Raw genomic sequence first — 25416 nt, 5'->3', positions numbered from 1 at the left:
TGTACTCAGGGTGAGGAGGATGAGGGCCCAGCGTAGGAAGGCTCGGTCCTGCTGGACCAAGCAGTGGCTCCTAGGCCGACAGGCGCGGTCTCATATGCCCCTGTTGATGGAGATTCGCGAGAATAATCCCCAGGATTATAGGAATTTTCTTTGCATGGACGATGAGACCTTCCAGGAGCTGCTGCGTCTTGTCACCCCCCTCATCCAGAAGCAGGATACCAAGTACCGCATGGCTATCCCTGCTGAGGACCAGCTGGTGGTGACCCTCAGGTTTCTGGCAACAGGACGATCGCTGGCGGACCTCAAGTTTGGAGCCATCATCTCCCCGCAAGCTTTGGGCATGATTATACCGGAGACCTGTAAAGCGATTGTGAAGGTCCTGCAGCATCAGTATTGCAAGGTAAGGAAAAATGCAGCACACAATTGTAGTGAAAACATTATTTTTTTTATTTAAATAATTTAACCGTCAGATTCACAAATACTTATAAATGTAATTTTTCAAGTATAAATATAAAAAGTGCAAAAACAGTAATGCAAATACCCCCCAAAAAAACAACAATTGTAATGGCTTTGGTCTGCCATGAGGTAGAGATCAGTATGCCACATGGTGCTTGTAGCGCAGATAATGCATGTCCCCTCCACCTCACGTGGCGCATAGTGCAGATGCAATAGTCCCGGCCCCATTGATATGCACTATGCGCCACGTGGCCCTGTCCTTTGTCTGCACCACATGTACCATGTGCCATACTGCACATTGAGTACACATAATTTAAAAAAGTGCTTTGTGTTTTTTTAAAATATTGCTATAAAATGTTAATGAAGTTTGCAATGCGGTAAGGGGCGGTATGGCAGACGGCACATGTAGCGCAGACAATGAAAGCACCCTCATGCATGCATGGCACCTAGTACAGAAGCATTGGTCCCGGCCTCATTGCTCTGCACTGTGCGCCACAGTAGCATGAAGGTCCTTTCTTTGTCTGCGCAACATGCACCATGTGCCATACTGCCCCATGCATGGACCTATAGCAAAAACACACATAATATATAAAACCTAGGCAAAGTGCCCTAACAAGTAAAAGAATTAACATAAAACCACAGAAATGCCTAATTGCCGTGCGTTAAGGGGCAGTATGGCAGACGGCACATGTAGCGCAGACAATGAAAGCACCCTCATGCATGCATGGCACCTAGTACAGAAGCATTGGTCCCGGCCCCATTGCTCTGCACTGTGCGCCACAGTAGCATGAAGGTCCTTTCTTTGTCTGCGCAACATGCACCATGTGCCATACTGCCCCATGCATGGACCTATAGCAAAAACACACATAATATATAAAACCTAGGCAAAGTGCCCTAACAAGTATTAACATAAAACCAAACCAATGCCTCATTGCCTTGTGGTATGGAGCAGTATGACAGACGGTGCTTGTAGCGCAGATAATGAAAGGGCCATCAGGATTACCTGTTGCATACCGCAGATGCAATGGTCCCGGCCCCATTGTTCTGCGGTATGCAACAGGTCACCATAGCCATTATCTCCACGACAAGCACCGTGTGCCATACTACTCCATGCCAACTTTGAAATAATTGTATGGAATGTGCTTATAAATCTTGAAAAACCGGTGTTTCGTCTTGGTCCGTGCTGTCACTCAACAATGATGTATACAGGTGACTGTAGCGAGGAGGTGTAGCCGGTTGGGTACAGGATTGCGCACTCGGTGGGGTGGTTTCAGGCAATGAGGCAAGTGCTGGTGAGGGTACGGCACTACTAGTAGATGGCGTCTCCTGCCATGGGAGAAGTCCAACTAATTTGGTTTGAATTGTCAGAAGGCCAAGACGGCCCCTAAACAGGAGTTCGCTAGTGAGACGTTCGAACGCCATCTGTTGTTCCGGATTCAACTTCCGCAAGCCCTCAGCCACGCATTTGCCGAAGGTGTCATACTGGTCAGGGGGCCTACGCAGCACCTGCTCTGCTCGTATAAGTATATCATCATCCGGGTCTGGGTCAGGGACTGTCTTGGTCCTGCGTTTTTTCTTTTTTGAGAATAGTTGTGGCGGGGTGGGGGTTTCTGGCACTCCACAGATTGTTCCAGATGAGTCAATTGCAGGTGGCTCAGGGGTTGGCGATGGGGTTGGGGTAGGGGTTGAGGTGTGGCCAACCTCTTTCTCTGTGCTTGTTGTCTGTTGAAAAGAAAATAACAACAATTAGTTAACATCTCCTTTTCTTTTTTGTTCCAGTTCCCCAACACCGTGCAGGAGTGGCAAAACATCGCTGCTGAATTCGACGAGGCGTGGAACTTCCCTAATTGTGGAGGAGCCATTGATGGGAAACACGTCCGCATCAATCAGCCACCCCACAGTGGTTCTGTCACACGTAGCCGCGACGGAGCGCGGCGGGTACAGTACTCACCCGTCCGCGCCCGCCGCCGGCTAGCGTGTGCAGGCTCCGGTCTGCGGTGTGCGGGTAGCAGCAGCTCTGGGTAGGGATGGCAGCAGTAGTGGTGCCGGGAGGCCGGCGTCGCCATCTTGGTTGAGGGCAGGAGACAGATTGGCCCAGAGTGGAGGTTCCCTCCTCATCCTGTGCTGACAGCCAATGGCAGCCATCCCCTGGGGATATAGGGGATCTGCCTAGGCTGTTCAGTGTCAGTGCAATGAGTCTTTGGAGTCATTCACAACTCCTAGCTGATTCCCGGATCCTGGCTCTTTCTCTCCTGACTCTGGTGCCTTGCTCCCTGCATCTTGCTACAAGGAAGTTTTCTCCTGACACCAATGCTGCAAGTCCTACCTAGTGCTTGTTCCTGCTTGTGTCCCAGAATTACCCTGCACAGCTTTCCGCTGTCCTCCTTCATACAACTCATTCATTCCATCATCTTTCAGTCATCCGGATCCATTTCTTCTGTCATCAAATCAACCTCCTTCCGGATCCTCATCTATGTACTCTGGCTCACCAAGTATACGTTTCCAGATTTCCCTGCCCGTTATTAGTATTGTGCTGGACTCTATTTAATTTATTCCAACTGTCACTTAAAGAAGTATTTGAGTGAAGTTTATCATTTATGAAATCAGTTATTAAACCTGCACGTTTCAATCCTACTCCTCCTGGTCCGTCTCCGGTTCCTGTGCACCGCACGACTCCATCCAGCCCTTTAGCCGTGACAGTTTGCACTGACCCGATGGAATCGGGTGAAGCACAGGCCTCCATGACGGATGTTCTTCAAGGCATCATGGCTCGATTGGAACAAGTAGAGACTACCCAGCGTCAAGTGGCTCAATTTCTCCAGACCTTGTCATCACCTCAGGTGGCTCCCTCAGTTTCAGCAGCACCAACCTCCGGAGCTTCGGCCTCTGCTGCTCCCCCTGGGCCAGCTGCTCCTCACCATCTACACCTGTCAACCCCCAGTAAATATGACGGGTCCCCGAGGGGGTGTCGAGGATTCCTGAATCAATGTGACGTCCATTTTACCCTCCAGCATTCCAATTTCCCCTCTCCCAAGACTCGGGTGGCTTACATCGTGTCCCTACTGGCGGGTCCAGCCCTGGAGTGGGTGTCCCCCCTTTGGGAGCGTGCGGATCCCATCCTCAATAACTATGAAGAGTTTGTGGCCTCCTTCCGTCGCATCTTCGACGAGCCTGGCAGAGTGTCCTCCGCAGCCACAGAGATCCTAAGGATTCGTCAGGGCAGTCGCCCAGTGGGACAATATGTCGTACAATTTCAAACCCTGGCTTCCGAACTCAGATGGAACGAAGAGGCTCTCGTTTCTGCCTTCTGGAACGGCCTAGCCGGGCGCATCAAGGACGAGTTAGCAACTCGCGATTCTCCTTCCACCCTGGCTGAACTCATTTCATTATGTAACAAAGTCGATCTGCGACTCCAAGAACGCCAACTTGAGAGGAATCGCTCTGATCGCCTTCGCCCTCGATTTCCTTCCAATGTCGCACCAGCCTCCAAACCAACCCCGCCTCCTGCGGTGTCAACAGATGAGCCCATGCAAATCAACCGCTCCCGTCTCTCTCTCGAAGAGAAGTCCCGAAGACGGCGAGAGAATCTATGCATGTACTGTGGCTCCTCAGCTCACTTATTGGCTTCCTGCCCGCTGCGGCCGGGAAACGACCGCTCCTAATCTCCCCGAGGGAGGTCCGATTAGGAGTCTTGCTTCCATCTCCCTCTTCTTCTGATTCCACCATTCCGGTTACCCTTGTGTGTCCCCAAGGGAGAAAAAGAGTTCAGGCCCTATTGGACTCTGGAGCAGCGGGAAACTTCCTTTCTTCTTCTTTTGTCACCCAACATGCCCTGCCTGTGCAACCCCTGGATCACTCGCTGGTCCTCACTGCAGTGGATGGGAGTCGAATTCGTAGTGGACAAATCACCCATCAGACCACCCCGGTGACACTGCTCATAGGAGCTCTACATCAAGAGACCCTCGAATTCTTCATTCTTCCACAGTCCTCACACCAAATGGTCCTGGGCCTTCCCTGGCTCTCCAAACATAACCCACACATCGATTGGACCAATATGGAGGTCAAGGCCTGGGGAACAGATTGCCAGTCTACTTGCATTCCTCAGATCCTTCCGGTCTACCAGACCCATCCACAACGTGAGGGTAACTATCCTTCATCCTCTTCAGCTCCACCCTTGTCGATACCCGCACCATATCGTTCATTTACAGATGTATTCAGTAAAGGTGGTGCCGACACCCTGCCTCCTCACCGTCCTTGGGACTGCCCGATAGAGCTGGTGGCCGGGAAATTCCCTCCTCGTGGCCGCATCTATCCCCTGTCACTACCTGAGACTGAGGCCATGTCCTCGTACATTCAAGAGAACTTAAACAAAGGTTTCATTCGACCATCTACTTCTCCGGCCGGGGCCGGGTTTTTCTTTGTGAAAAAGAAGGATGGCGGTCTTCGGCCATGTATCGACTATAGGGGCCTGAACGACATCACCATTAAAAACCGCTATCCCTTACCCCTTATCGCAGAACTATTGGACAAGATCAGAGGGGCAGCAATCTTTACTAAATTGGACTTGCGAGGGGCCTACAATTTGATCCGGATCCGTCCAGGTGACGAGTGGAAGACGGCTTTTAACACGCGCGACGGCCACTATGAATACCTGGTGATGCCCTTCGGCCTTTGTAACGCCCCCGCCGTCTTCCAACAGTTTGTAAATGATATCTTTCGGGACTTGCTGTACCACTCCATCGTAGTCTATCTAGACGATATACTCATCTTCTCTCCAAATCTTCAACTTCACAGACAGACAGTGTCCGAAGTCCTACGACGTCTTCGCCAAAATCAACTGTTCTGCAAGTTGGAGAAGTGCGTTTTTGAGGTCACGTCCATTCCATTCTTGGGTCACATTCTCTCCGCCACTGGGATAGAAATGGACCCAGAAAAGGTGAGAGCCATCCAAGACTGGGCAGCCCCCACAACACTCAAAGGAATTCAGAGATTCCTAGGGTTCTCAAACTATTACCGGCGATTTATCCGGAACTTCTCTACTATCGCTGCTCCCCTCACTGCTCTCACTTGCAAGGGAGCTGATCCAAGCCGATGGTCGCCAGAAGCATCCTCTGCCTTCCAGCAGTTAAAGAGAGCATTCATAACGGCACCAATCCTCCTCCAACCAGACCTCGACAGGCCCTTCATTCTCGAGGTGGACGCATCCTCGGAAGGGATCGGGGCCATCTTGTCACAAAAAGGTGAGGATCAAGAATTACACCCTTGTGCCTTCCTCTCCAAAAAATTCCTCCCGGCAGAGAAGAATTACCCCATCGGGGAACAGGAGTTGCTTGCAGTCAAAACTGCGTTAGAGGAGTGGCGATACCTTCTGGAGGGGGCACGGCATAAGATCACCGTGTATTCAGACCACAAAAATCTGTCCTTTCTTAAACAGGCTCAGTGCCTTACTGCCCGCCAAGCCCGTTGGGCCATGTTTTTTGAACGCTTTGACTTCCAAATTAAATTCCGACCTGGAACCACGAATACTAAGGCAGACGCTCTATCCCGCTCCTTTGAGACGACCTCTGACCTAGAGACACCTCCTCGTCCAATCCTCGATCCGCTGGTCTTCGCCCAAGTAACCGTACAGCCATCTCCTCCTCCAGGTAAAACGTTCGTTCCCCCCGAACTCCGCAAGAAAATATTGTCATGGGCACATTCTTCCCGCTTCGCAGGGCACGCAGGAGCACAAAAGACCTTGATGTTCCTGTCACGTTCTTATTGGTGGCCAACCATCCGCCACGACGTAACCAACTTCGTCGCGTCTTGTGTAAGATGTGCTCAGCATAAGGTGCCCAGAACAACTCCCGCTGGTCCTCTCCGCCCTCTAACCATTCCCACAGAACCATGAACCCATCTGTCAATGGACTTCATTTGCGAACTACCTCCCTCAAAAGGTCATACCGCAATCTGGGTAGTGGTCGACCGATTCTCGAAAATGGTCCATTTTTTCCCACTAAAAGGTCTCCCCTCTGCTCCAGTACTGGCTCAGCTATTTATCTCAACCATTTTTAAACTTCACGGACTGCCCAAAGAGATTGTATCCGACCGCGGAGTACAGTTCGTTGCAAAGTTCTGGAGAGCTCTCTGTGCCGCGGTACAGGTCAAACTCAAGTTTTCCACTGCCTTTCATCCCCAGACCAATGGCCAGACAGAACGGGTGAATCAAGACTTGGAGGCCTTTATCCGACTGTTTGTCTCGTCGTCCCAAGATGACTGGGTGGATCTTCTCCCGTGGGCAGAATATATGCATAACAACTCCTATCACTCTTCCTCCGGAACCACCCCCTTCTTTACAGTATTCGGCAAACATCCACGATCTCCGGATTTCTCAGAATTATCCTCTTCCGAAGTTCCTGCAGCAACCACTTCATTACAACGCTTTGCTAAAATCTGGTCGGATGTCCACACCGCTCTTCTTAAATCTTCCGCCCGATACAAGAGGATGGCAGACAGGAAAAGAAGGGCAGCGCCCAGATTGAAAGTCGGAGACCGGGTATGGCTGTCTACCCGCCATATACGCCTCCGTCTGCCCTCTATGAAGCTGGCTCCCCGGTTCATTGGGCCATACCCTATCATCCAAGTCATTAATCCTGTCGCTTATAGACTTCAACTTCCTCCTTCCCTAAGGATTTCGAATTCCTTCCATGTGTCCCTCCTCAAGCCTTTAAGGTTGAACTCTTATCAAAAGAAGATTCCCAAACCGCCCAAGATTAACTCCGAAAGTGGGTCTGAATTCGAGGTAAGACGCATTATAGACTCTCGTTGCCGCAATTCTCGTACCCAGTATCTGGTGGAATGGGTTGGGTTTGGTCCCGAAGAGAACTCTTGGGTGGATTCCATTGATTTGCACGCTCCAAAACTGGTAAAGCAATTTCTCCAGAGAAATCCGCACAAGGCCCACAGGCGCCCTGGGGTCACCCTGAAAAGGGGGGGTACTGTCACACGTAGCCGCGACGGAGCGCGGCGGGTACAGTACTCACCCGTCCGCGCCCGCCGCCGGCTAGCGTGTGCAGGCTCCGGTCTGCGGTGTGCGGGTAGCAGCAGCTCTGGGTAGGGATGGCAGCAGTAGTGGTGCCGGGAGGCCGGCGTCGCCATCTTGGTTGAGGGCAGGAGACAGATTGGCCCAGAGTGGAGGTTCCCTCCTCATCCTGTGCTGACAGCCAATGGCAGCCATCCCCTGGGGATATAGGGGATCTGCCTAGGCTGTTCAGTGTCAGTGCAATGAGTCTTTGGAGTCATTCACAACTCCTAGCTGATTCCCGGATCCTGGCTCTTTCTCTCCTGACTCTGGTGCCTTGCTCCCTGCATCTTGCTACAAGGAAGTTTTCTCCTGACACCAATGCTGCAAGTCCTACCTAGTGCTTGTTCCTGCTTGTGTCCCAGAATTACCCTGCACAGCTTTCCGCTGTCCTCCTTCATACAACTCATTCATTCCATCATCTTTCAGTCATCCGGATCCATTTCTTCTGTCATCAAATCAACCTCCTTCCGGATCCTCATCTATGTACTCTGGCTCACCAAGTATACGTTTCCAGATTTCCCTGCCCGTTATTAGTATTGTGCTGGACTCTATTTAATTTATTCCAACTGTCACTTAAAGAAGTATTTGAGTGAAGTTTATCATTTATGAAATCAGTTATTAAACCTGCACGTTTCAATCCTACTCCTCCTGGTCCGTCTCCGGTTCCTGTGCACCGCACGACTCCATCCAGCCCTTTAGCCGTGACAGGTTCCTACTACTTCAACTACAAGGGGTACTTCAGTATTGTGCTGATGGCTGTGGTAAATGCGAACTATGAATTCATCTTTGTGGATGTCGGCAGGAATGGGCGGGCTTCAGATGGTGGAACTTTGAAGGACACAAAGTTCTACCAGAGGCTCGCCTCCAACACCCTGCACTTGCCCACAGTCAAAGAAACGAAGCATGGACTGAACTTTGTTTTCGTGGCGGACGAGGCATTTGGGCTTCATGAACACATCATGAAGCCCTATGCCAAATGTGGTCTTGACCACGACAAACGGGTCTTCAATTACAGGTTCTCCAGGGCACGGCGGCTTGTGGAAAGTGCATTTGGAATTATGGCTAGTAGATTCCGCATTTTCCACACAGCCATTAACCTGCGGCTGGATAAAATCGACTGGGCCGTCATGGCGTGCTGTGTCCTGCACAATCTACTTTGGCGCAAAGAAAGGGCCCATCGGACGGCAGGACCAGCACCACAGGAGGACCCAGACGAGCCTAGGGAGGTTGCACCAATCGTGTCCCTGGCGACGCCGGCCCAGCAGTACCGGGGGACAGCAAGAGCCAAACAGGTCAGGGACCAATATAAGGAGTACTTTAATGGCGTTGGTGCTGTCCCCTGGCAGGAAGACCACATTTAAAAAATGATGGGACCGCAAAGGAATGCTCTATAGGAGCCTAAAACAAACAAAGGAGGAAGGGGTGTATACACATTGGACCAGTACTTACCGACAACGGCTGGGAACTTTCATCCAGGCCCACAAACACATCGTCTGCCTCACTCTCCACCATTAGGTAGAGTCCCGACCTTGGCACCTCATGGCTCAACGTGAAGGTCAGCAGGTTGTAGTACCATAAAGACGTCTCGTATACATCTGCAGTTCCTGCACCGGACCTTTTGGACGATTGAATTTTCTTGTGTTCTTTAAGGAACACGGTCCTCAAGTTCTGTATTTTTTTTCGGACCCAGTCCGCATCAGCCTCGGGATTGTAGCTCTTGCTGAATTGGGCCAGCTCCTGAAACGCTGGAGCTCTTTTAATTTTATTGCTGTACTCCTTCGATTTAGTTTTCCAAAGGCAGTCCAGCTCCCTATATTTCTCAAAGAACGCCTCTATAAATTTGTGTTCCTTGGCAATCGCCTGGGCCATTTCTGTAAAAAATGAATAGATTTTGAAAAAAACCTATGTACATACTTTTTGACAAAACAAGTTGTCTTCATATAAACAGTATATGTAAATATGTTTCAATACACTGTATTATTATTATTAAGAATACATGTTTGGTTTCAAAATTATTAAACAAATTTTAAGAAATATTATTATAATATTTTGTTTACAAAACTTTTTTAAATCCTGGGGGTGGGAGAACATCACCTGCAAAAGGGCAGCTGGATGGTAACATTATGCTTTGGGTAGTGGGAAGGCTGCAGGGGGGTGGGGTGGCCTGTGGTGGCATACTGTGTAGTGGGTAGGCCGCAGGGGAGCATAGTGGGCTGTGGTGGCATAATGCATCTGGGGCCTTTGCCATTGGTGGGCAGCGGGTACACGGGGGGGGGGGGGTGGACTGCAGTGGCCTGATAGCAATACACATTGGTGGGCAGCGGGTACACGGGGGGTAGGGTGGACAGCAGTGGCCTGATCGCAATACACATTGGTGGGCAGCGGGTACACAGGGTGGTGGGGTGGACTGCAGTGGCCTGATAGCAATATACATTGGTGGGCAGCGGGTACACAGGGGGGTTGGGTGGACTGCAGTGGCCTGATAGCAATACACATTGGTGGGCAGCGGGTACACGGGGGGGTAGGGTGGACTGCAGTGGCCTGATAGCAAAACACATTGGTGGGCAGCGGGTACACGGGGGGGTAGGGTGGACTGCAGTGGCCTGATCGCAAAACACATTGGTGGGCAGCGGGTACACGGGGGGTAGGGTGGACTGCAGTGGCCTGATCGCAAAACACATTGGTGGGCAGCGGGTACACGGGGGGGTAGGGTGGACTGCAGTGGCCTGACAAAAACATACCTGCAGTCCGGTGCACGCTGGAGCAGAAGTCGTGTGATCTCTGCTGCATCCACGAGGCTCCAATATGGCTGCGGTGGGAGTGTCCTGGATCTCTGGCGTAAACAACCCGGATCGGATGGATGGTCGCGACGACGTAAGCGCACACAATGTGCTAACGATGTGCATAAAATCAGCACACAATCAGCGGTCGGATCGGCTGATTCTGCTGCAGGAGGCAAAATCTCCAATGCGACATACGACGTGCCGGGAGCGCGCATCCAATCGCAAACGACCAGGATCGTGAGTAAAATACAAACGATTGTGCACCAATTCAGGCACAACCGTCGTTACAACCGTCGAAATTTGCCCTAATCGTGCCCTAATCATTCTGGTGTGTACCAGGCCTTAGTCTTGATTCAAGGGAGGCAAAGGGCGAATGTTCTGAGGAGAATACTTGGGGAAAACGCCAGATAAGAGGGTTGCTTTGCCTAAAATGTTTGATAATCTGTACCCCATGCCGGACGATCACATTAAACTGTGGGAAAAGGTTCCCTTGGTGGATGCGCCTGTGGCCCGCCTATCAATGACCACAGCATTGCCTGTTCAAGGGGGTGCGGCATCTAAAGAACCTGTTGATGAAAAGATTGAAGGTTGCCTTGAATCCACCTTTGAAGGGGTGGGGTTCACATTGCACCCAGTTATTGCGTCTGCTTGGGTCTCAAAGGCTATGATTGCGTGGGCTGATACACTGTGTGCTAATCTTCAGGAAAGTACTCTTTCCCCCCCATAGCCTGTTTTACCAGGACCTCTAATTCTGAGCCAAAAAAGAACTCTCCTTTAAATGCCAACGCTTCCAGTGACTTCTTGAATTTACAATCCGCTTCCCAAGCCTTGAGCCATAAAGCTCTCCTAGCAGTGACAGAAATGGCTGACACTTTGGATGCCATTTTGACTCCTGTCCAGCCTCACAAACATATTCCGCTGCACATTTAAATTATAACGCCAAGGAAAACAATTGGGCTGGGCGCAGCCGCCAGCCCAAAGGGAAGAGCCTTGAACTGAAGATGCTGTGAGCCCACTGCAAAACGAATCAGAGATTGATGCTTTCTCCAAATAGGAATGTGTAGATACGCGTCCTGAATGTCTATGGAAGCCAAAAATTCCCCTGGCTCCATGCTCAGCAAAACTGACCTTAGAGACTCCATCCTGAAATGATCCACCCACAAGTGTTTGTTCAGGGATTTCAAGTTCAGAATAGGTCTGAAAGAGCCATCTGGTTTGGGAACCAAGAACAGGGTGGAATAGAAACCCATTTTTTGTCCCCCGAAGGCACTGGAATCACCGCTCTGTTTCGAGTGAGAGATGCCACCACCCACAAAAGGACTTGTCTCACACAGGCTTCCCGTGGCAAAGTTATTGGGATAAAATGCTACGGAGGGTCTCCCATGAGGTTTATCCTGTAACCCTGTAAGATCACAGCCTGTACCCAAGGATCCTATGTGGACTGGAACCGGGCGACCCAAAACTGTAGGAGTCGACCCCCACACTGATCCCAGAAAAGGGACATATTCTCTGACTTAGAGGTTTGCTTCTTAGTGAAGGCACCATAATGGGATTTTGAGGAACTTCCCCCTGCCCGATTGCCCTCTACCAGATGCTCCCTCCGAAAGGAGGAGCGAAAGGAAGGAGGAAAAGCCCCAAACCTAGAAGTTCTTAAGATAATTTCTTCTCTGACTTCCTGATGTAAGCCATCCACAAATGTTGTAACCAAATCTGTTCTATTTAAGTCCTGATCATTGTCATGAAACCAGTCAGTATATTTCTGGATGCCCTCTTTAAAATGTACCCAGTAATCTTTTATATCTTCATCTTTTGTTTGTCTTATTTCTACCAATTTGCGTAAACTTTGACCTTTGTCTATTGTTTTTAACACCCAAGAATTTAAAGTTTTTCTTAAGGCTATGTGTCAGCATACAGTATGTATACTTGTCTGTGTCAGCATCCACCTGTCAGTGTGTCAGCATCCATGCATCAACTTTTCAGCGCTCGTGTTTTAGGAACTCTCAATTTGTCAGCATCTGTCTGTGTGACAAATACAGGTATTAAACCAAATGATGGTGTAATACATCACGGACAGACTTTGTGTCTGTTACGGGACCCCGCCGCTACAAATACAGGTATTAAGCCTTACGCTCGCACCTCAGCTGGCAGGGTGACTCATAACGAGCAAATCATTAGCGCTCAGTGCCGGCGCTACTTTCCAGCGCTATTTATATACATTTTTTTCACAGGTTAGTCCAATGCTGTTGTTGTTTTACATATGTACATACAGGGAATTCCTGTGTTTTGGCAATAACCGTCCTGCGCCTCATACATATTATGTAGGCACAAATCTCATACTTTTTGAGAGTTATTTATCCACTCACAGGCTCACTAATTTGTTGCCATTTGTTACTATTATCTAACTAGCCACACTTTCATTCAATAATACAACACTCCCTGCCTAGAGTGAATCCTATTGACTGAAATATACTAATGGTGGTTTCTTTTGTCTGTGTCTTAGAACAAAGGGCCTTATTTTGGATCAATCTTTCTGACAAAATACTTCTTCGATGGACAAAACCATGTGCACTGCAGGGGGGCCGATGTAACATGTGCAGAGGGAATTAGATTTGGGTGAGTAATTTTGTTTCTGTGCAGGGAAAATACTGGCTGCTTTATTTTTACACTTCAATATAGATCTCACTTTGAAGTAAAACCCCACCCAAATCTAACTCTCTCTGCACATTTTGCATATGCTCCCCTGCAGTGCACATGGTTTTGTCCATCTAAGAAGGATTTTGTCAGAAAGAGTGAACCAAAATAAGGCCCAATGTTTTGATGTAAAATTGTGATATATATTTTTCTTTCCATCTGTTGCTATTTATATAAAACCAGCTGCCAATATATAAACCATAAGAGGTGACGATTTTTCTCTCTACCTTTGTGTTTATGAAAGCATAAGACACACCTTGTCTTGTATGATGCCGCTATTGATTCTGTAATCATTGCGCACATACACCAATCTACCGATCATAAAGACCCCACTCACCCCTGCATGTACTACGGTGCACAGTATCCTCCATTACTGGTACGGTAGTTACAAACCAGAATATCTGAGCAGCGGGCACACACATATATATATATATTCAGTTTATCTGTGCATTATTCTCTCTTCTCCTGCCTATTCCATCCTTATCACCATCTATCACCTGGACTCACTTACTCTCTCATTTACCTGGGTGACACCAGATGAAAAGCAGAAGTGACATCTGGCTCCCAGTAACATTTGAGGCTCTCTCATCTGTCGATATATACTGCCATACATTGCTGTGCCGCCTGATCCCATCCGAACTCAGCAGCTAAGCAGTGACTGGCCGGATCAGTACCTCTTGGGAGACCACCAGGGAATATCCAGTGCTGTATTTACATCCAGACAGCAGAAGTAGCGAATGCACACGAAGAGCATTCTCCTATCTTACCTATAAACTCTGTTATACTATGCAAATAACCCAACCTGTGACCGATACAATAACATATATGGGATAATATATTGTATCATATCAATTGAGGGTCCATAGCAAGATTTAATTAAACAAATCAACTTTATTGGTACATTTGATACTCATGTCATTACTTTTTCTTGCTTACAAATTGTCTGTGACTGGTAAATTCCCTGCAATCATTTTCACCTACCAGGTGGACGTTGTGTAACAACCATTTGAGAACATTATTGTTGTATATTTATTCTAATTGATTAATTACTACGCCTAAGATTTGATGCGTTATCTCGCTTGCAATTTTGCATAAAATTCTGTCTTTTGCATTAAAATTGACGTGTGCATGTATGTATTTTTAAATATTAAGAAATAAAGGTTAGATTTTACTTCACCCATTTCCTCACATTCCTTTCACTCATTTATTACTGAAAGTGTGCCCCAAAAACCCTTTTGTTCTCCCTACGTCTTTCTTTAGACACTTATCTTAACTGTGTGCCAGCATGTCAGCATCTGCATGTCTGTGTGTTAGCATCTGTCAGCATACAGTACCTCCCATCTGTCCTGATTTTTGTGGGACTGGCGCACCTGAGGGCAGCAACATCCTGCAATGGGAGGAGGGGAAGTTGGGAGACGCCCTGTCACTAAGTGCTCTGCTTGGTAGAGCAGAGATAAATAGACATATTTTGCATACGCATAGCTTCTATTCACAGGAAATACAGGGGCTGGGGACATGCCAGAAGCTCACAGAGCACTCAGCATGCCTCCATAGTGAGGAAAACAGGAGGCATGGCTTGTGATAGCTTTATTCCCAATAAGCCATGCCCCCTCTCAATGCAGTCACACCCTTTTTCTGGTGACGGCGCAGCTTCGCCACACATAAGTCTTCATTCCTGCGGTGTAAGGGGCGTTACAGTGTGTGGTGCATAATGTAAGGTGCATTACGGTGTGTGGTATATAATGTAAGGGGCATTACGGTGTGTGGTGTATAGTGTAAGTGGCATTACGGTGTGTGGTGTATAGTGTAAGTGGCATTACAGTGTGTGGTGCATAATGTAAGGTGCATTACGGTGTGTGGTATATAATGTAAGGGGCGTTACAGTGTGTGGTGCATAATGTAAGGTGCATTACAGTGTGTGGTATATAATGCAAGGTGCATTACAGTGTGTGGTATATAATGTAAGGGGCATTACAGTGTGTGGTATATAATGTAAGGGTCATTACAGTGTGTGGTGTATAATGTAAGGGGCATTAAGGTGTGTGGTATATAATGTAAGGGGTGTTACAGTGTGTGGTGCATAATGTAAGGTGCATTACGGTGTGTGGTATATAATGTAAGGGGCGTTACAGTGTGTGGTGCATAATGTAAGGTGCATTACAGTGTGTGGTATATAATGTAAGGTGCATTACAGTGTGTGGTGTATAGTGTAAGGGGCATTACAGTGTGTGGTATATAATGTAAGGGTCATTACAGTGTGTGGTGTATAATGTAAGGGGCATTAAGGTGTGTGGTATATAATGTAAGGGGTGTTACAGTGTGTGGTGCATAATGTAAGGTGCATTATGATAATTATCATTTATTTATATGGTGCCACAAAGGTTCCGCAGCGCCTAACATTACATAAATGAGCAAAAACAGATAACGACTTACAGTACAAGACAATTTAGGACAAGTAAAGGTACTTGTGTACTAGCACGGCGCCCACGATATTTGGTCCCACACCATATAATCACATCACATGCCATACACCCGATGCACTGCGATGCAATGTGATTTAAAATTGTATAAGCCCCCTAAACGATGTTTAATTGTATAAGCACCCTAATGGGGGCTTACAATGTTAAATGCACCCCCACACCACCCCCAGTATGAACATGAACCCGAAGCGTGGCGAGCGCAGCGAGCCCAGCGAGCCCATGAGGGGCGGCGGTACGCGTCCTCCGACCTTTTCATACCCCCACTATCCACGTCGGCGTGGAGTTGATTTTATATAGTGTGGTGAGCGCAGCGAGCCACCGAGCCCGAAGTGTGGCGAGCAGACGCGTATTACTTTACATGTATTCCGCGTCCCCTCGCCACGCTTCGGGCTCGGGCGCTCGCCACGCTATATAAAATCAACTGTGTATGCCATATACAATGCTATACAATTTTAACATTGTATGACATCGGGGGACATCTCGTCGCATCGCATCGCATGCCTTATGGTCTGCGATGCGATGGGCGCCGTGATAGTACACAAGTACCCAAGTAAATATTAAATAAGGATAGTTGCATCAGGGGACTGGTCTCTGAAGCAATTATCAGGATGGCAGGGATATATATATATATATATATATATCTCTATATCGATCTATCTATCGATAGATAGATATATTCTAAGAAAAGCACACGAGGAGAGAGTGCCCTGCTCTTGAGAGCCTACATTTGGTGTATGGCATAATGTTTAAGGGACATTGGGAGGTGGGGGCACCAGAAACTTTTTTGGCTGGGGGGGGGAGCAACATTTTTAGTTACGCCACTGGAATCACATCTCTGGTACATACTGTAGAGCAGTTGTTGGATTTTAATGACCTGCTATTTTCAGGTGGGAACAGATATGTTCTTATTAGGGATGAGAGTGTTGGGATCTCCTAGATCTGAACCCCCCGAACTTCTTGATCCGAGGCAAGTTCCGAGTGCGGCTCAGCTGTTCCCGCCAAACTCGGATTCCGGAACAAAGCAAAACATTATCATCCTGCTGTCGGATTCTCACAAGATCCAGACCCTATATAAGTACTGTGGCTTGGCACCATCTTCAATCCAGCAATGGAAAGGGAGAAGGACGGACGTGTCTGGCATCTAAGTGGAGGGTGGCATGGGGTGTAGTTCTGTCCTGTGTGGGGTGGAGTTCTGTCCTGTGTGGGGTGTAGACCATTCCTGTGTAAGGTTTAGTCCTGTCCTGTATGGGGTGTAGCCCTGCCCTGTGTGAGGTATAGTCCCTCCCTGTGTGGGGTGTAGTCCTGCCCTGTGTGGGGTGTAGTCCTGCCCTGTGTGGGGTGTAGTCCTGCCCTGTGTGGGGTGTAGTCCTGCCCTGTGTGGGGTGTAGTCCTGCCCTGTGTGGGGTGTAGTTCTGCGCTGTGTGGGGTGAAGTCCTGCGCTGTGTGGGGTGTAGTCCTATCCTGTGTGGGGTGTAGTCCTATCCTGTGTGGGGTGTAGTCCTATCCTGTGTGGGGTGTAGTCCTATCCTGTGTGGGGTGTAATCCTTCCCTGTGTGGGGTGTAGTCCTGTCCTGTATGGGATGTAGTTCTGCATTGTGTGGGGTGTAGTCCTGCCCTGTGTGGGGTGTAGTCCTGCCCTGTGTGGGGTGAAGTCCTGCCCTGTGTGGGGTGTAGTCCTATCCTGTGTGGGGTGTAGTCCTGCCCTGTGTGGGGTGTAGTCCTGCCCTGTGTGGGGTGTAGTCCTGCCCTGTGTGGGGTGTAGTCCTGCCCTGTGTGGGGTGTAGTCCTGCCCTGTGTGGGGTGTAGTCCTGCCCTGTGTGGGATGTCATCCTGCCCTGTGTGGGATGTCATCCTGCCCTGTGTGGGATGTCATCCTGCCCTGTGTGGGATGTCATCCTGCCCTGTGTGGGATGTCATCCTGCCCTGTTTGAGGTGTAGTCCTGTCCTGTATGGGATGTAGTTATGTGCTGTGTGGGGTATAGTCCTGTGTGGGGTGTAGTTCTATCCTGTGTGGGGTGTAGTCTTGTGTGGGGTGTAGCCCTGCCCTGTGTGAGGTATAGTCCTTCCCTGTGTGAGGTATAGTCCTTCCCTGTGTGAGGTATAGTCCTTACCTGTGTGAGGTATAGTCCTTCCCTGTGTGAGGTATAGTCCTTCCCTGTGTGAGGTATAGTCCTTCCCTGTGTGAGGTATAGTCCTTCCCTGTGTGAGGTATAGTCCTTCCCTGTGTGAGGTATAGTCCTTCCCTGTGTGAGGTATAGTCCTTCCCTGTGTGGGGTGTAGTCCTGCCCTGTGTGGGGTGTAGTCCTGCCCTGTGTGGGGTGTAGTGCTGCCCTGTGTGGGGTGTAGTCCTGCCCTGTGTGGGGTGTAGTTCTGCGCTGTGTGGGGTGTAGTTCTGCGCTGTGTGGGGTGAAGTCCTGCCCTGTGTGGGGTGAAGTCCTGCCCTGTGTGGGGTGAAGTCCTGCCCTGTGTGGGGTGTAGTCCTATCCTGTGTGGGGTGTAATCCTTCCCTGTGTGGGGTGTAGTCCTGTCCTGTATGGGATGTAGTTCTGCATTGTGTGGGGTGTAGTCCTGCCCTGTGTGGGGTGTAGTCCTGCCCTGTGTGGGGTGTAATCCTGCCCTGTGTGGGATGTAATCCTGCCCTGTGTGGGATGTAATCCTGCCCTGTTTAAGGTGTAGTCCTGTCCTGTATGGGATGTAGTTATGTGCTGTGTGGGGTATAGTCCTGTGTGGGGTGTAGTTCTATCCTGTGTGGGGTGTAGTCTTGTGTGGGGTGTAGCCCTTCCCTGTGTGAGGTATAGTCCTTCCCTGTGTGAGGTATAGTCCTTCCCTGTGTGAGGTATAGTCCTTCCCTGTGTGAGGTATAGTCCTTCCCTGTGTGAGGTATAGTCCTTCCCTGTGTGAGGTATAGTCCTTCCCTGTGTGAGGTATAGTCCTTACCTGTGTGAGGTATAGTCCTTACCTGTGTGAGGTATAGTCCTTACCTGTGTGAGGTATAGTCCTGTCCTGTGTGAGGTGTAGTTCTGCCCTGTGTGGGGTGTAGTCCTGCCCTGTGTGGGGTGTAGTCCTGCCCTGGGTGTAGTCCTGTCCTGTGTGATGTAGTTCTGCCCGGTGTGTGATGTAGTTCTGCCCTGTGTGGGGTGTAGTCCTGCCCTGTGTGGGGTGTAGTCCTGCCCTGTGTGGGGTGTAGTCCTGCCCTGTGTGGGGTGTAGTCCTGCCCTGTGTGGGGTGTAGTCCTGCCCTGTGAGGGGTGTAGTCCTGCCCTGTGTGGGGTGTAGTCCTTCCCTGTGTGAGGTATAGTCCTTACCTGTGTGAGGTGTAGTCCCTCCCTGTGTGGGGTGTAGTCCTGTCCTGTGTGAGGTGTAGTTCTGCCCTGTGTGGGGTGTAGTCCTGCCCTGTGTGGGGTGTAGTCCTGCCCTGGGTGTAGTCCTGTCCTGTGTGATGTAGTTCTGCCCGGTGTGGGGTGTAGTCCTGCCCTGTGTGGGGTGTAGTCCTGCCCTGTGTGGGGTGTAGTCCTGCCCTGTGTGGGGTGTAGTCCTGCCCTGTGTGGGGTGTAGTCCTGCCCTGTGTGGGGTGTAGTCCTGCCCTGTGTGGGGTGTAGTCCTGCCCTGTGTGGGGTGTAGTCCTGCCCTGTGTGGGGTGTAGTCCTGCCCTGTGTGGGGTGTAGTCCTGCCCTGTGTGGGGTGTAGTCCTGCCCTGTGTGGGGTGTAGTCCTGCCCTGTGTGGGGTGTAGTCCTGCCCTGTGTGGGGTGTAGTCCTGCCCTGTGTGGGATGTAGTCCTGCCCTGTGTGGGATGTAGTTATGTGCTGTGTGGGGTATAGTCCTGTGTGGGGTGTAGTCCTGCCCTGTGTGGGGTGTAGTCCTGCCCTGGGTGTAGTCCTGTCCTGTGTGATGTAGTTCTGCCCGGTGTGTGATGTAGTTCTGCGCTGTGTGGGGTGTAGCCCTGCCCTGTGTGGGGTGTAGTCCTATCCTGTGTGGGGTGTAGTCCTGCCCTGTGTGGGGTGTAGTCCTGCCCTGTGTGGGGTGTAGTCCTGCCCTGTGTGGGGTGTAGTCCTGCCCTGTGTGATGTAGTTCTGCCCGGTGTGTGGTGTAGTTCTGCGCTGTGTGGGGTGTAGTTCTGCGCTGTGTGGGGTGTAATCTTGCCCTGTGTGGGGTGTAATCCTGCCCTGTGTGGGGTGTAATCCTGCCCTGTGTGGGGTGTAATCCTGTCCTGTATGGGATGTAGTTATGTGCTGTGTGGGGTATAGTCCTGTGTGGGGTGTAGTTATATCCTGTGTGGGGTGTAGTCCTGTGTGGGGTGTAGCCCTGCCCTGTGTGGGGTGTAGCCCTGCCCTGTGTGGGGTGTAGCCCTGCCCTGTGTGGGGTGTAGTTATGTGCTGTGTGGGGTATAGTCCTGTGTGGGGTGTAGTTCTATCCTGTGTGGGGTGTAGCCCTGCCCTGTGTGGGGTGTAGCCCTGCCCTGTGTGGGGTGTAGTCCTATCCTGTATGGGGTGTAGTCCTGCCCTGTGTGTGGTGTAGTTCTATCCTGTGTGGGGTGTAGCCCTGCCCTGTGTGGGGTGTAGCCCTGCCCTGTGTGGGGTGTAGTCCTATCCTGTATGGGGTGTAGTCCTGCCCTGTGTGGGGTGTAGTCCTGCCCTGTGTGGGGTGTAGTTCTATCCTGTGTGGGGTGTAGTCCTGCCCTGTTGTGGGGTGTAGTCCTGCCCTGTGTGGGGTGTAGTCCTGCCCTGTATGGGATGTAGTTATGTGCTGTGTGGGGTATAGTCCTGTGTGGGGTGTAGTTCTATCCTGTGTGAGGTGTAGCCCTGCCCTGTGTGGGGTGTAGTCCTATCCTGTGTGGGGTGTAGTCCTGCCCTGTGTGGGGTGTAGTCCTGCCCTGTGTGGGGTGTAGTCCTGTCCTGTGTGATGTAGTTCTGCCCGGTGTGTGGTGTAGTTCTGCGCTGTGTGGGGTGTAGTTCTGCGCTGTGTGGGGTGTAGTCCTGCCCTGTGTGGGGTGTAATCCTGCCCTGTGTGGGGTGTAATCCTGTCCTGTATGGGATGTAGTTATGTGCTGTGTGGGGTATAGTCCTGTGTGGGGTGTAGTTCTATCCTGTGTGGGGTGTAGTCCTGTGTGGGGTGTAGCCCTGCCCTGTGTGGGGTGTAGCCCTGCCCTGTGTGGGGTGTAGTTATGTGCTGTGTGGGGTATAGTCCTGTGTGGGGTGTAGTTCTGCCCTGTGTGGGGTGTAGCCCTGCCCTGTGTGGGGTGTAGCCCTGCCCTGTGTGGGGTGTAGCCCTGCCCTGTGTGGGGTGTAGTTCTATCCTGTGTGGGGTGTAGTTCTATCCTGTGTGGGGTGTAGCCCTGCCCTGTGTGGGGTGTAGCCCTGCCCTGTGTGGGGTGTAGCCCTGCCCTGTGTGGGGTGTAGTCCTGCCCTGTGTGGGGTGTAGTCCTGCCCTGTGTGGGGTGTAGTCCTGCCCTGTGTGGGGTGTAGTCCTGCCCTGTGTGGGGTGTAGTCCTGCCCGGTGTGTGATGTACTTCTGCGCTGTGAGGGGTGTAGTCCTATCCTATGTGGGGTGTAGTCCTGCCCTGTGTGGGGTGTAATCCTGCCCTGTGTGGGGTGTAATCCTGCCCTGTGTGGGATGTAGTTATGTGCTGTGTGGGGTATAGTCCTGTGTGGGGTGTAGTTCTATCCTGTGTGGGGTGTAGCCCTGCCCTGAGCGGGGTGTAGTCCTATCCTGCGTGGGGTGTAGTCCTGCCCTGCGTGGGGTGTAGTCCTGCCCCTGCGTGGGGTGTAGCCCTGCCCTGCGCGGGGTGTAGCCCTGCCCTGCGCGGGGTGTAGCCCTGTCCTGTGTGGGGTGTAGCCCTATCCTGCGTGGGGTGTAGTCCTGCCCTGTGTGGGGTGTAGTCCTGTCCTGTGTGATGTAGTTCTGCGCTGTGTGGGGTGTAGTCCTATCCTGTGTGGGGTGTAGTCCTGCCCTGTGTGGGGTGTAGTCCTATCCTGTGTGGGGTGTAGTCCTGCCCTGTGTGGGGTGTAATCCTGTCCTGTGTGGGATGTAGTTATGTGCTGTGTGGGGTATAGTCCTGTGTGGGGTGTAGTTCTATCCTGTGTGGGGTGTAGCCCTGCCCTGCGTGGGGTGTAGTCCTACCCTGCGTGGGGTGTAGTCCTGCCCTGCGTGGGGTGTAGTCCTGCCCTGCGTGGGGTGTAGTCCTGCCCTGCGTGGGGTGTAGTCCTGCCCTGCGTGGGGTGTAGTCCTGCCCTGCGTGGGGTGTAGTCCTGCCCTGCGTGGGGTGTAGACCTGCCCTGCGTGGGGTGTAGACCTGCCCTGCGTGGAGTGTAGACCTGCCCTGCGTGGGGTGTAGACCTGCCCTGCGTGGGGTGTAGCCCTGCCCTGCGTGGGGTGTAGCCCTGCCCTGCGTGGGGTGTAGTCCTATCCTGTGAGGTATCCTATGCTGCCAGCCTGCACAAGTCACTCATTCACATTTGCTGCTGTGGCTGATGTATAAATCCTGTGGTGTCCAGTGCTGGGTCGGTTCTGCTGCCCTGTGTGCCACATAAATGGGTGCTATTGTCCTGTGCTGTAAAGGGGCACTGCACTGTGTGCACTAAATAAATGCAAGGGGTACTCCCATGTGTTATAGGGGTGCTCTTCCCTTTGTTCCCTACATTTAATTAAGGGGTTCCACCCATGTGCTGTAATGGTGTTCACTCCATTTAATTAAGGGATTCTCCTGTGAGCTGCAAAGGGGTGCTGATTTACTGGGGTGCTGTAGTAAATTTGAAATTGCAATTATTTAGCCATGAAGACATTTTGTATCACAATACGGACACTGTGGCACAGGGTTGCTGTACTGGGGTGCTGTCCTGTGTGCTGTAAAAGGTGCTGCTGTACCAGGATGCTGTAGCAAATATTACATTGCAACAAAGACACAATGGAGTAAAACAAACACAGTTTATGCAAGGGCCAACTCAAACCTTGCCTCTTTTTCCTGCCAATGCATTGCATGATTGTAAGCTAGCAAGCAGGGCCCTCCTACCTCTATATCAGTCTGTTACTAGTACTACTCAGGTTGTTGTATCACTGTTGTTCCAATTGTAAAGTGCAACAGAATATGCTGCACTATTTAAGATACTAAATAATAATAAATGTATTGCCCGACATGCCTACTTGGATGCTGTCACTGAATGAAATAAATAATAGTACTTCTTTACTTTCACGGCGCCAGCATGTTGTTTTCGCCAGCAGTTTCCTAGAGAAAATAAAGAAGGAGATGTTGCCATGTCACGTTCCGCTTTAGCTGACAATTTTCTCACCAACAGCTCTTTGCACCTCTGAAGATTTGGGTCCATTTGTGTTTTTGGGCTATCTGCAGAGCATTGCACTCAGGTCCAGTCCTCATCTGAAGATCATTGCACTGTGCCCCAGTACTACTCACCATGTATGCTATCTGCAGAGCATTGCGCTCAGGTCCAGTCCTCCTCACCATGTATGCTATCTGCAAAGCATTGCACTCAGGTCCAGTCCTCATCTGCAGATCATTGCACTGTGCCCCAGTCCTCCTCACCATGTATGCTATCTGCAGAGTATTGCACTCAGGTCCAGTCCTCATCACCATGTATGCTATCTGCAGATCATTGCACTCAGGTCCAGTCCTCATCACCATGTATGCCAACTGCAGAGCATTGCACTGTGCCCCAGTCCTCCTCACCATGTATGCTATCTGCAGAGCATTGCACTGTGCCCCAGTCCTCCTCACCATGTATGCTAACTGCAGAGCATTGCACTCAGGTCCAGTTCTCCTCATCATCTACTCATACCCTCCAACATTTGGAGGGCAGAAATCGGTACACATACGTAAAGGGGGCGTGGCCATGACTAGAGGAGGCGTGGTCACGCCCCCTTCACGAATGTATGCTGCCCATTTTTTCAGATATATGTATTAAATTAACATTATGCAATATAAAGATATATTAGCAATGCTCAGCATACTGAGCAGCCTCTCCTCCGCTTAGCACCTCCCCGCTGCCCTGTGTGCCGGCCATAACACAGCAGCATGATAATGGCACATGGCGCACGCACACACACTAGTATTCATGAATAGTATTCTCCCCCAGCCCCCGCACAGTCCTCTCCCCAGCCCGGCTCCCACCCTTCTCCTCATCCCGTGCTGCTGCTGTCGCCAGTGACTGCGATAACATTAGCAGCCACCGAGCCAGATGATGCGCTCAGCGCTGATGGCGCCTCTCCCGCTGTCCGACTCAGCCATGTGAGTCCTATGATTGGCCGGGCATGAGTTTGAAGAAACTCAGGAAGCCCGAGGTGTGCTCCCACCACCACCAGTGCTGTGCCTAAACACGTGCAAAGGGGGCAGCCGTACGAACGTGTGGGCCCTCTCCCAAAGGAGAAAGGCCCCATGGTTCCCCTAACCCCCCTCAACCATAAGGCCGAGGAAGGGAAAAAAGGGATCGGTGGGTCCTCTTCGCCGAAGCTCAGAGAGACCCGCTTTTCCTCCACCCCCGGAAGCTTTTTGGACGGTGGGTCCTCCGCACCCGAAGGTTTGGAGAGACCCGCTTAGGCTTCCCTCCGCCTTGCGGCTCGGGGTTGCCCTCGAGGGGACCGGGACTCTCCCCAAAAGGTGAAGAGTCCCAGCCACGTTTGGGGAACGGAAGGCCTGTTAGGGACAGCCGCACTACCCAAATCAAAAAAACGTGACAAACTAACGAAAAACGTGAAGTGCTCAAAAGTGCAAATCAAAGAAATAAATAAAAGAGGCCCTAGCCAGAAGGCCGGGGTGGGGGTGTAAAAAATTGTCCTACCCCATCCAAAAGGACGAGGTAAGGACGTGTAGCCTAACCTAGAGGGAAGTGCGCAGTGTGTGTGCCATTCAGTGCATGGTGCTGGACATCACCAGTGCAAATCAGGCACCCCCGAGTTTCCCCGGGGGCACAGTGCAGCCTCGGGCTCCAGGCAGCCGACCCTTCAGCGTCCGACCAAGCTTTTCTCGGTCTCACCAGCAGGCATTTTCCAGCCCCCGGCATGGGAATGGGTACTCCACTGGGTTTTTCGAAAGACTCCCTTAGGGGCTGTACCCCCCTCGGAAGAGCAATCTACTCAGTCCCAGTGTTTCTCCGCTCCCAGGGTTAAGATACTAGGCTGAGCTTTTCGCTGTGCCCAGGCTGGTGGTTAGCCAACCTGGACCAATCTACTCGGTCTCAGCTTTTCTCCGCTCCCTGGGAATGGATACTAGACTGAGCCTTTCGCTGACTCATCCTTCGGGGGCTACGAACCCCGTCAAGAGAGTCAATCTACTAGGCCCAGTGTTTCTCCCCCCCTCTTACCAGTGGATTTACGGAAACAACACCTCCTACCAAAGGCAGAGGTGAAGATACTCAGTGAGACTTTTCACTGCTCCCGGGAAAAAAACAGAGGGGTCCCACACCCTCCGCCCATCAGAGCAGCTACTCAGTCCCACCTTTCTCTATTCTCTGCCAGAGGCCAGTCCATACCCACTGATAAGAACAGATACTACACTTGATCTTAGCCAAAAGGCTGAGAAGCGATGATTGGCCGGGCATGGGTCACGTGTGGCGCCAGCGGTCGGTGCAGCGGCAGCCGCCTGCTCCCCGCTTCGCTGTCCGGGCTTCCTCGCTCGGCCTCCTTTCCCACCACAGCATGGGAGACAAGGTGAGCCCGTGATCGCCAAATACCGGTACATTCGGTAGACTTTGATTTAGCCGGTACAGACCGTAAAAAAACGGTACTGTACCGGCTAAATCGGTACAGTTGGAGGGTATGTCTACTGTGCTATCTGCAGTGTGGTAGCCCTGTGGTGGTAGCCCTGTGGTGATGACCCGGTGGTAGTAACCCTGTAGTAGCCCTGTGGTAATAGCCCTGTGGTAATAGCCCTGTGGTAATAGCCCTGTGGTAATATCCCTGTGGTAATAACCCTGTGGTAATAACCCTGTGGCTATAT

The 25416-nt window shown here is 51.0% G+C and overlaps 1 protein-coding gene and 2 pseudogenes across 1 annotated transcript; 1 reads left to right on the top strand and 2 right to left on the bottom strand.

Moving 5' to 3' along the window:
* Positions 1-974: 974 nt before the first annotated feature.
* LOC146073483 (uncharacterized) lies at positions 975-9388 on the bottom strand. Its single transcript, XM_083180664.1, has 2 exons — positions 8969-9388; positions 975-2178 (listed from the first exon to the last, which is right to left on the bottom strand). The coding sequence occupies exons 1-2, from the start codon at positions 9386-9388 to the stop codon at positions 1600-1602; spliced, it is 999 nt and encodes a 332-aa protein (XP_083036790.1). The 3' UTR covers positions 975-1599.
* A 4202-nt stretch (positions 9389-13590) lies between these two features.
* Positions 13591-13707, top strand: LOC146076209 (5S ribosomal RNA; annotated as a pseudogene).
* An 11161-nt stretch (positions 13708-24868) lies between these two features.
* On the bottom strand, positions 24869-25004 carry LOC146076280 (U2 spliceosomal RNA; annotated as a pseudogene).
* Positions 25005-25416: the final 412 nt, after the last annotated feature.

This window comes from Crinia signifera, chromosome 4 (genome assembly GCF_055691185.1).
Source record: "Crinia signifera chromosome 4, ASM5569118v1, whole genome shotgun sequence".
Lineage (NCBI taxonomy): Eukaryota > Metazoa > Chordata > Amphibia > Anura > Myobatrachidae > Crinia > Crinia signifera.
The sequence above is the reverse complement of the archived record's forward strand: the minus strand, read 5'-3'. Positions and strand labels throughout refer to the sequence as shown.

Excerpts from the sequence above, each read along its gene's own strand:
- LOC146073483 (XM_083180664.1), bottom strand. The coding sequence starts at position 9,388 with ATGGCCCAGGCGATTGCCAAGGAACACAAATTTATAGAGGCGTTCTTT. Across the intron at positions 2,179-8,968 it reads AAAGTTCCCAGCCGTTGTCG|ACAACAAGCACAGAGAAAGA; the intron begins GTAAGTACTGGT and ends TCTTTTCAACAG.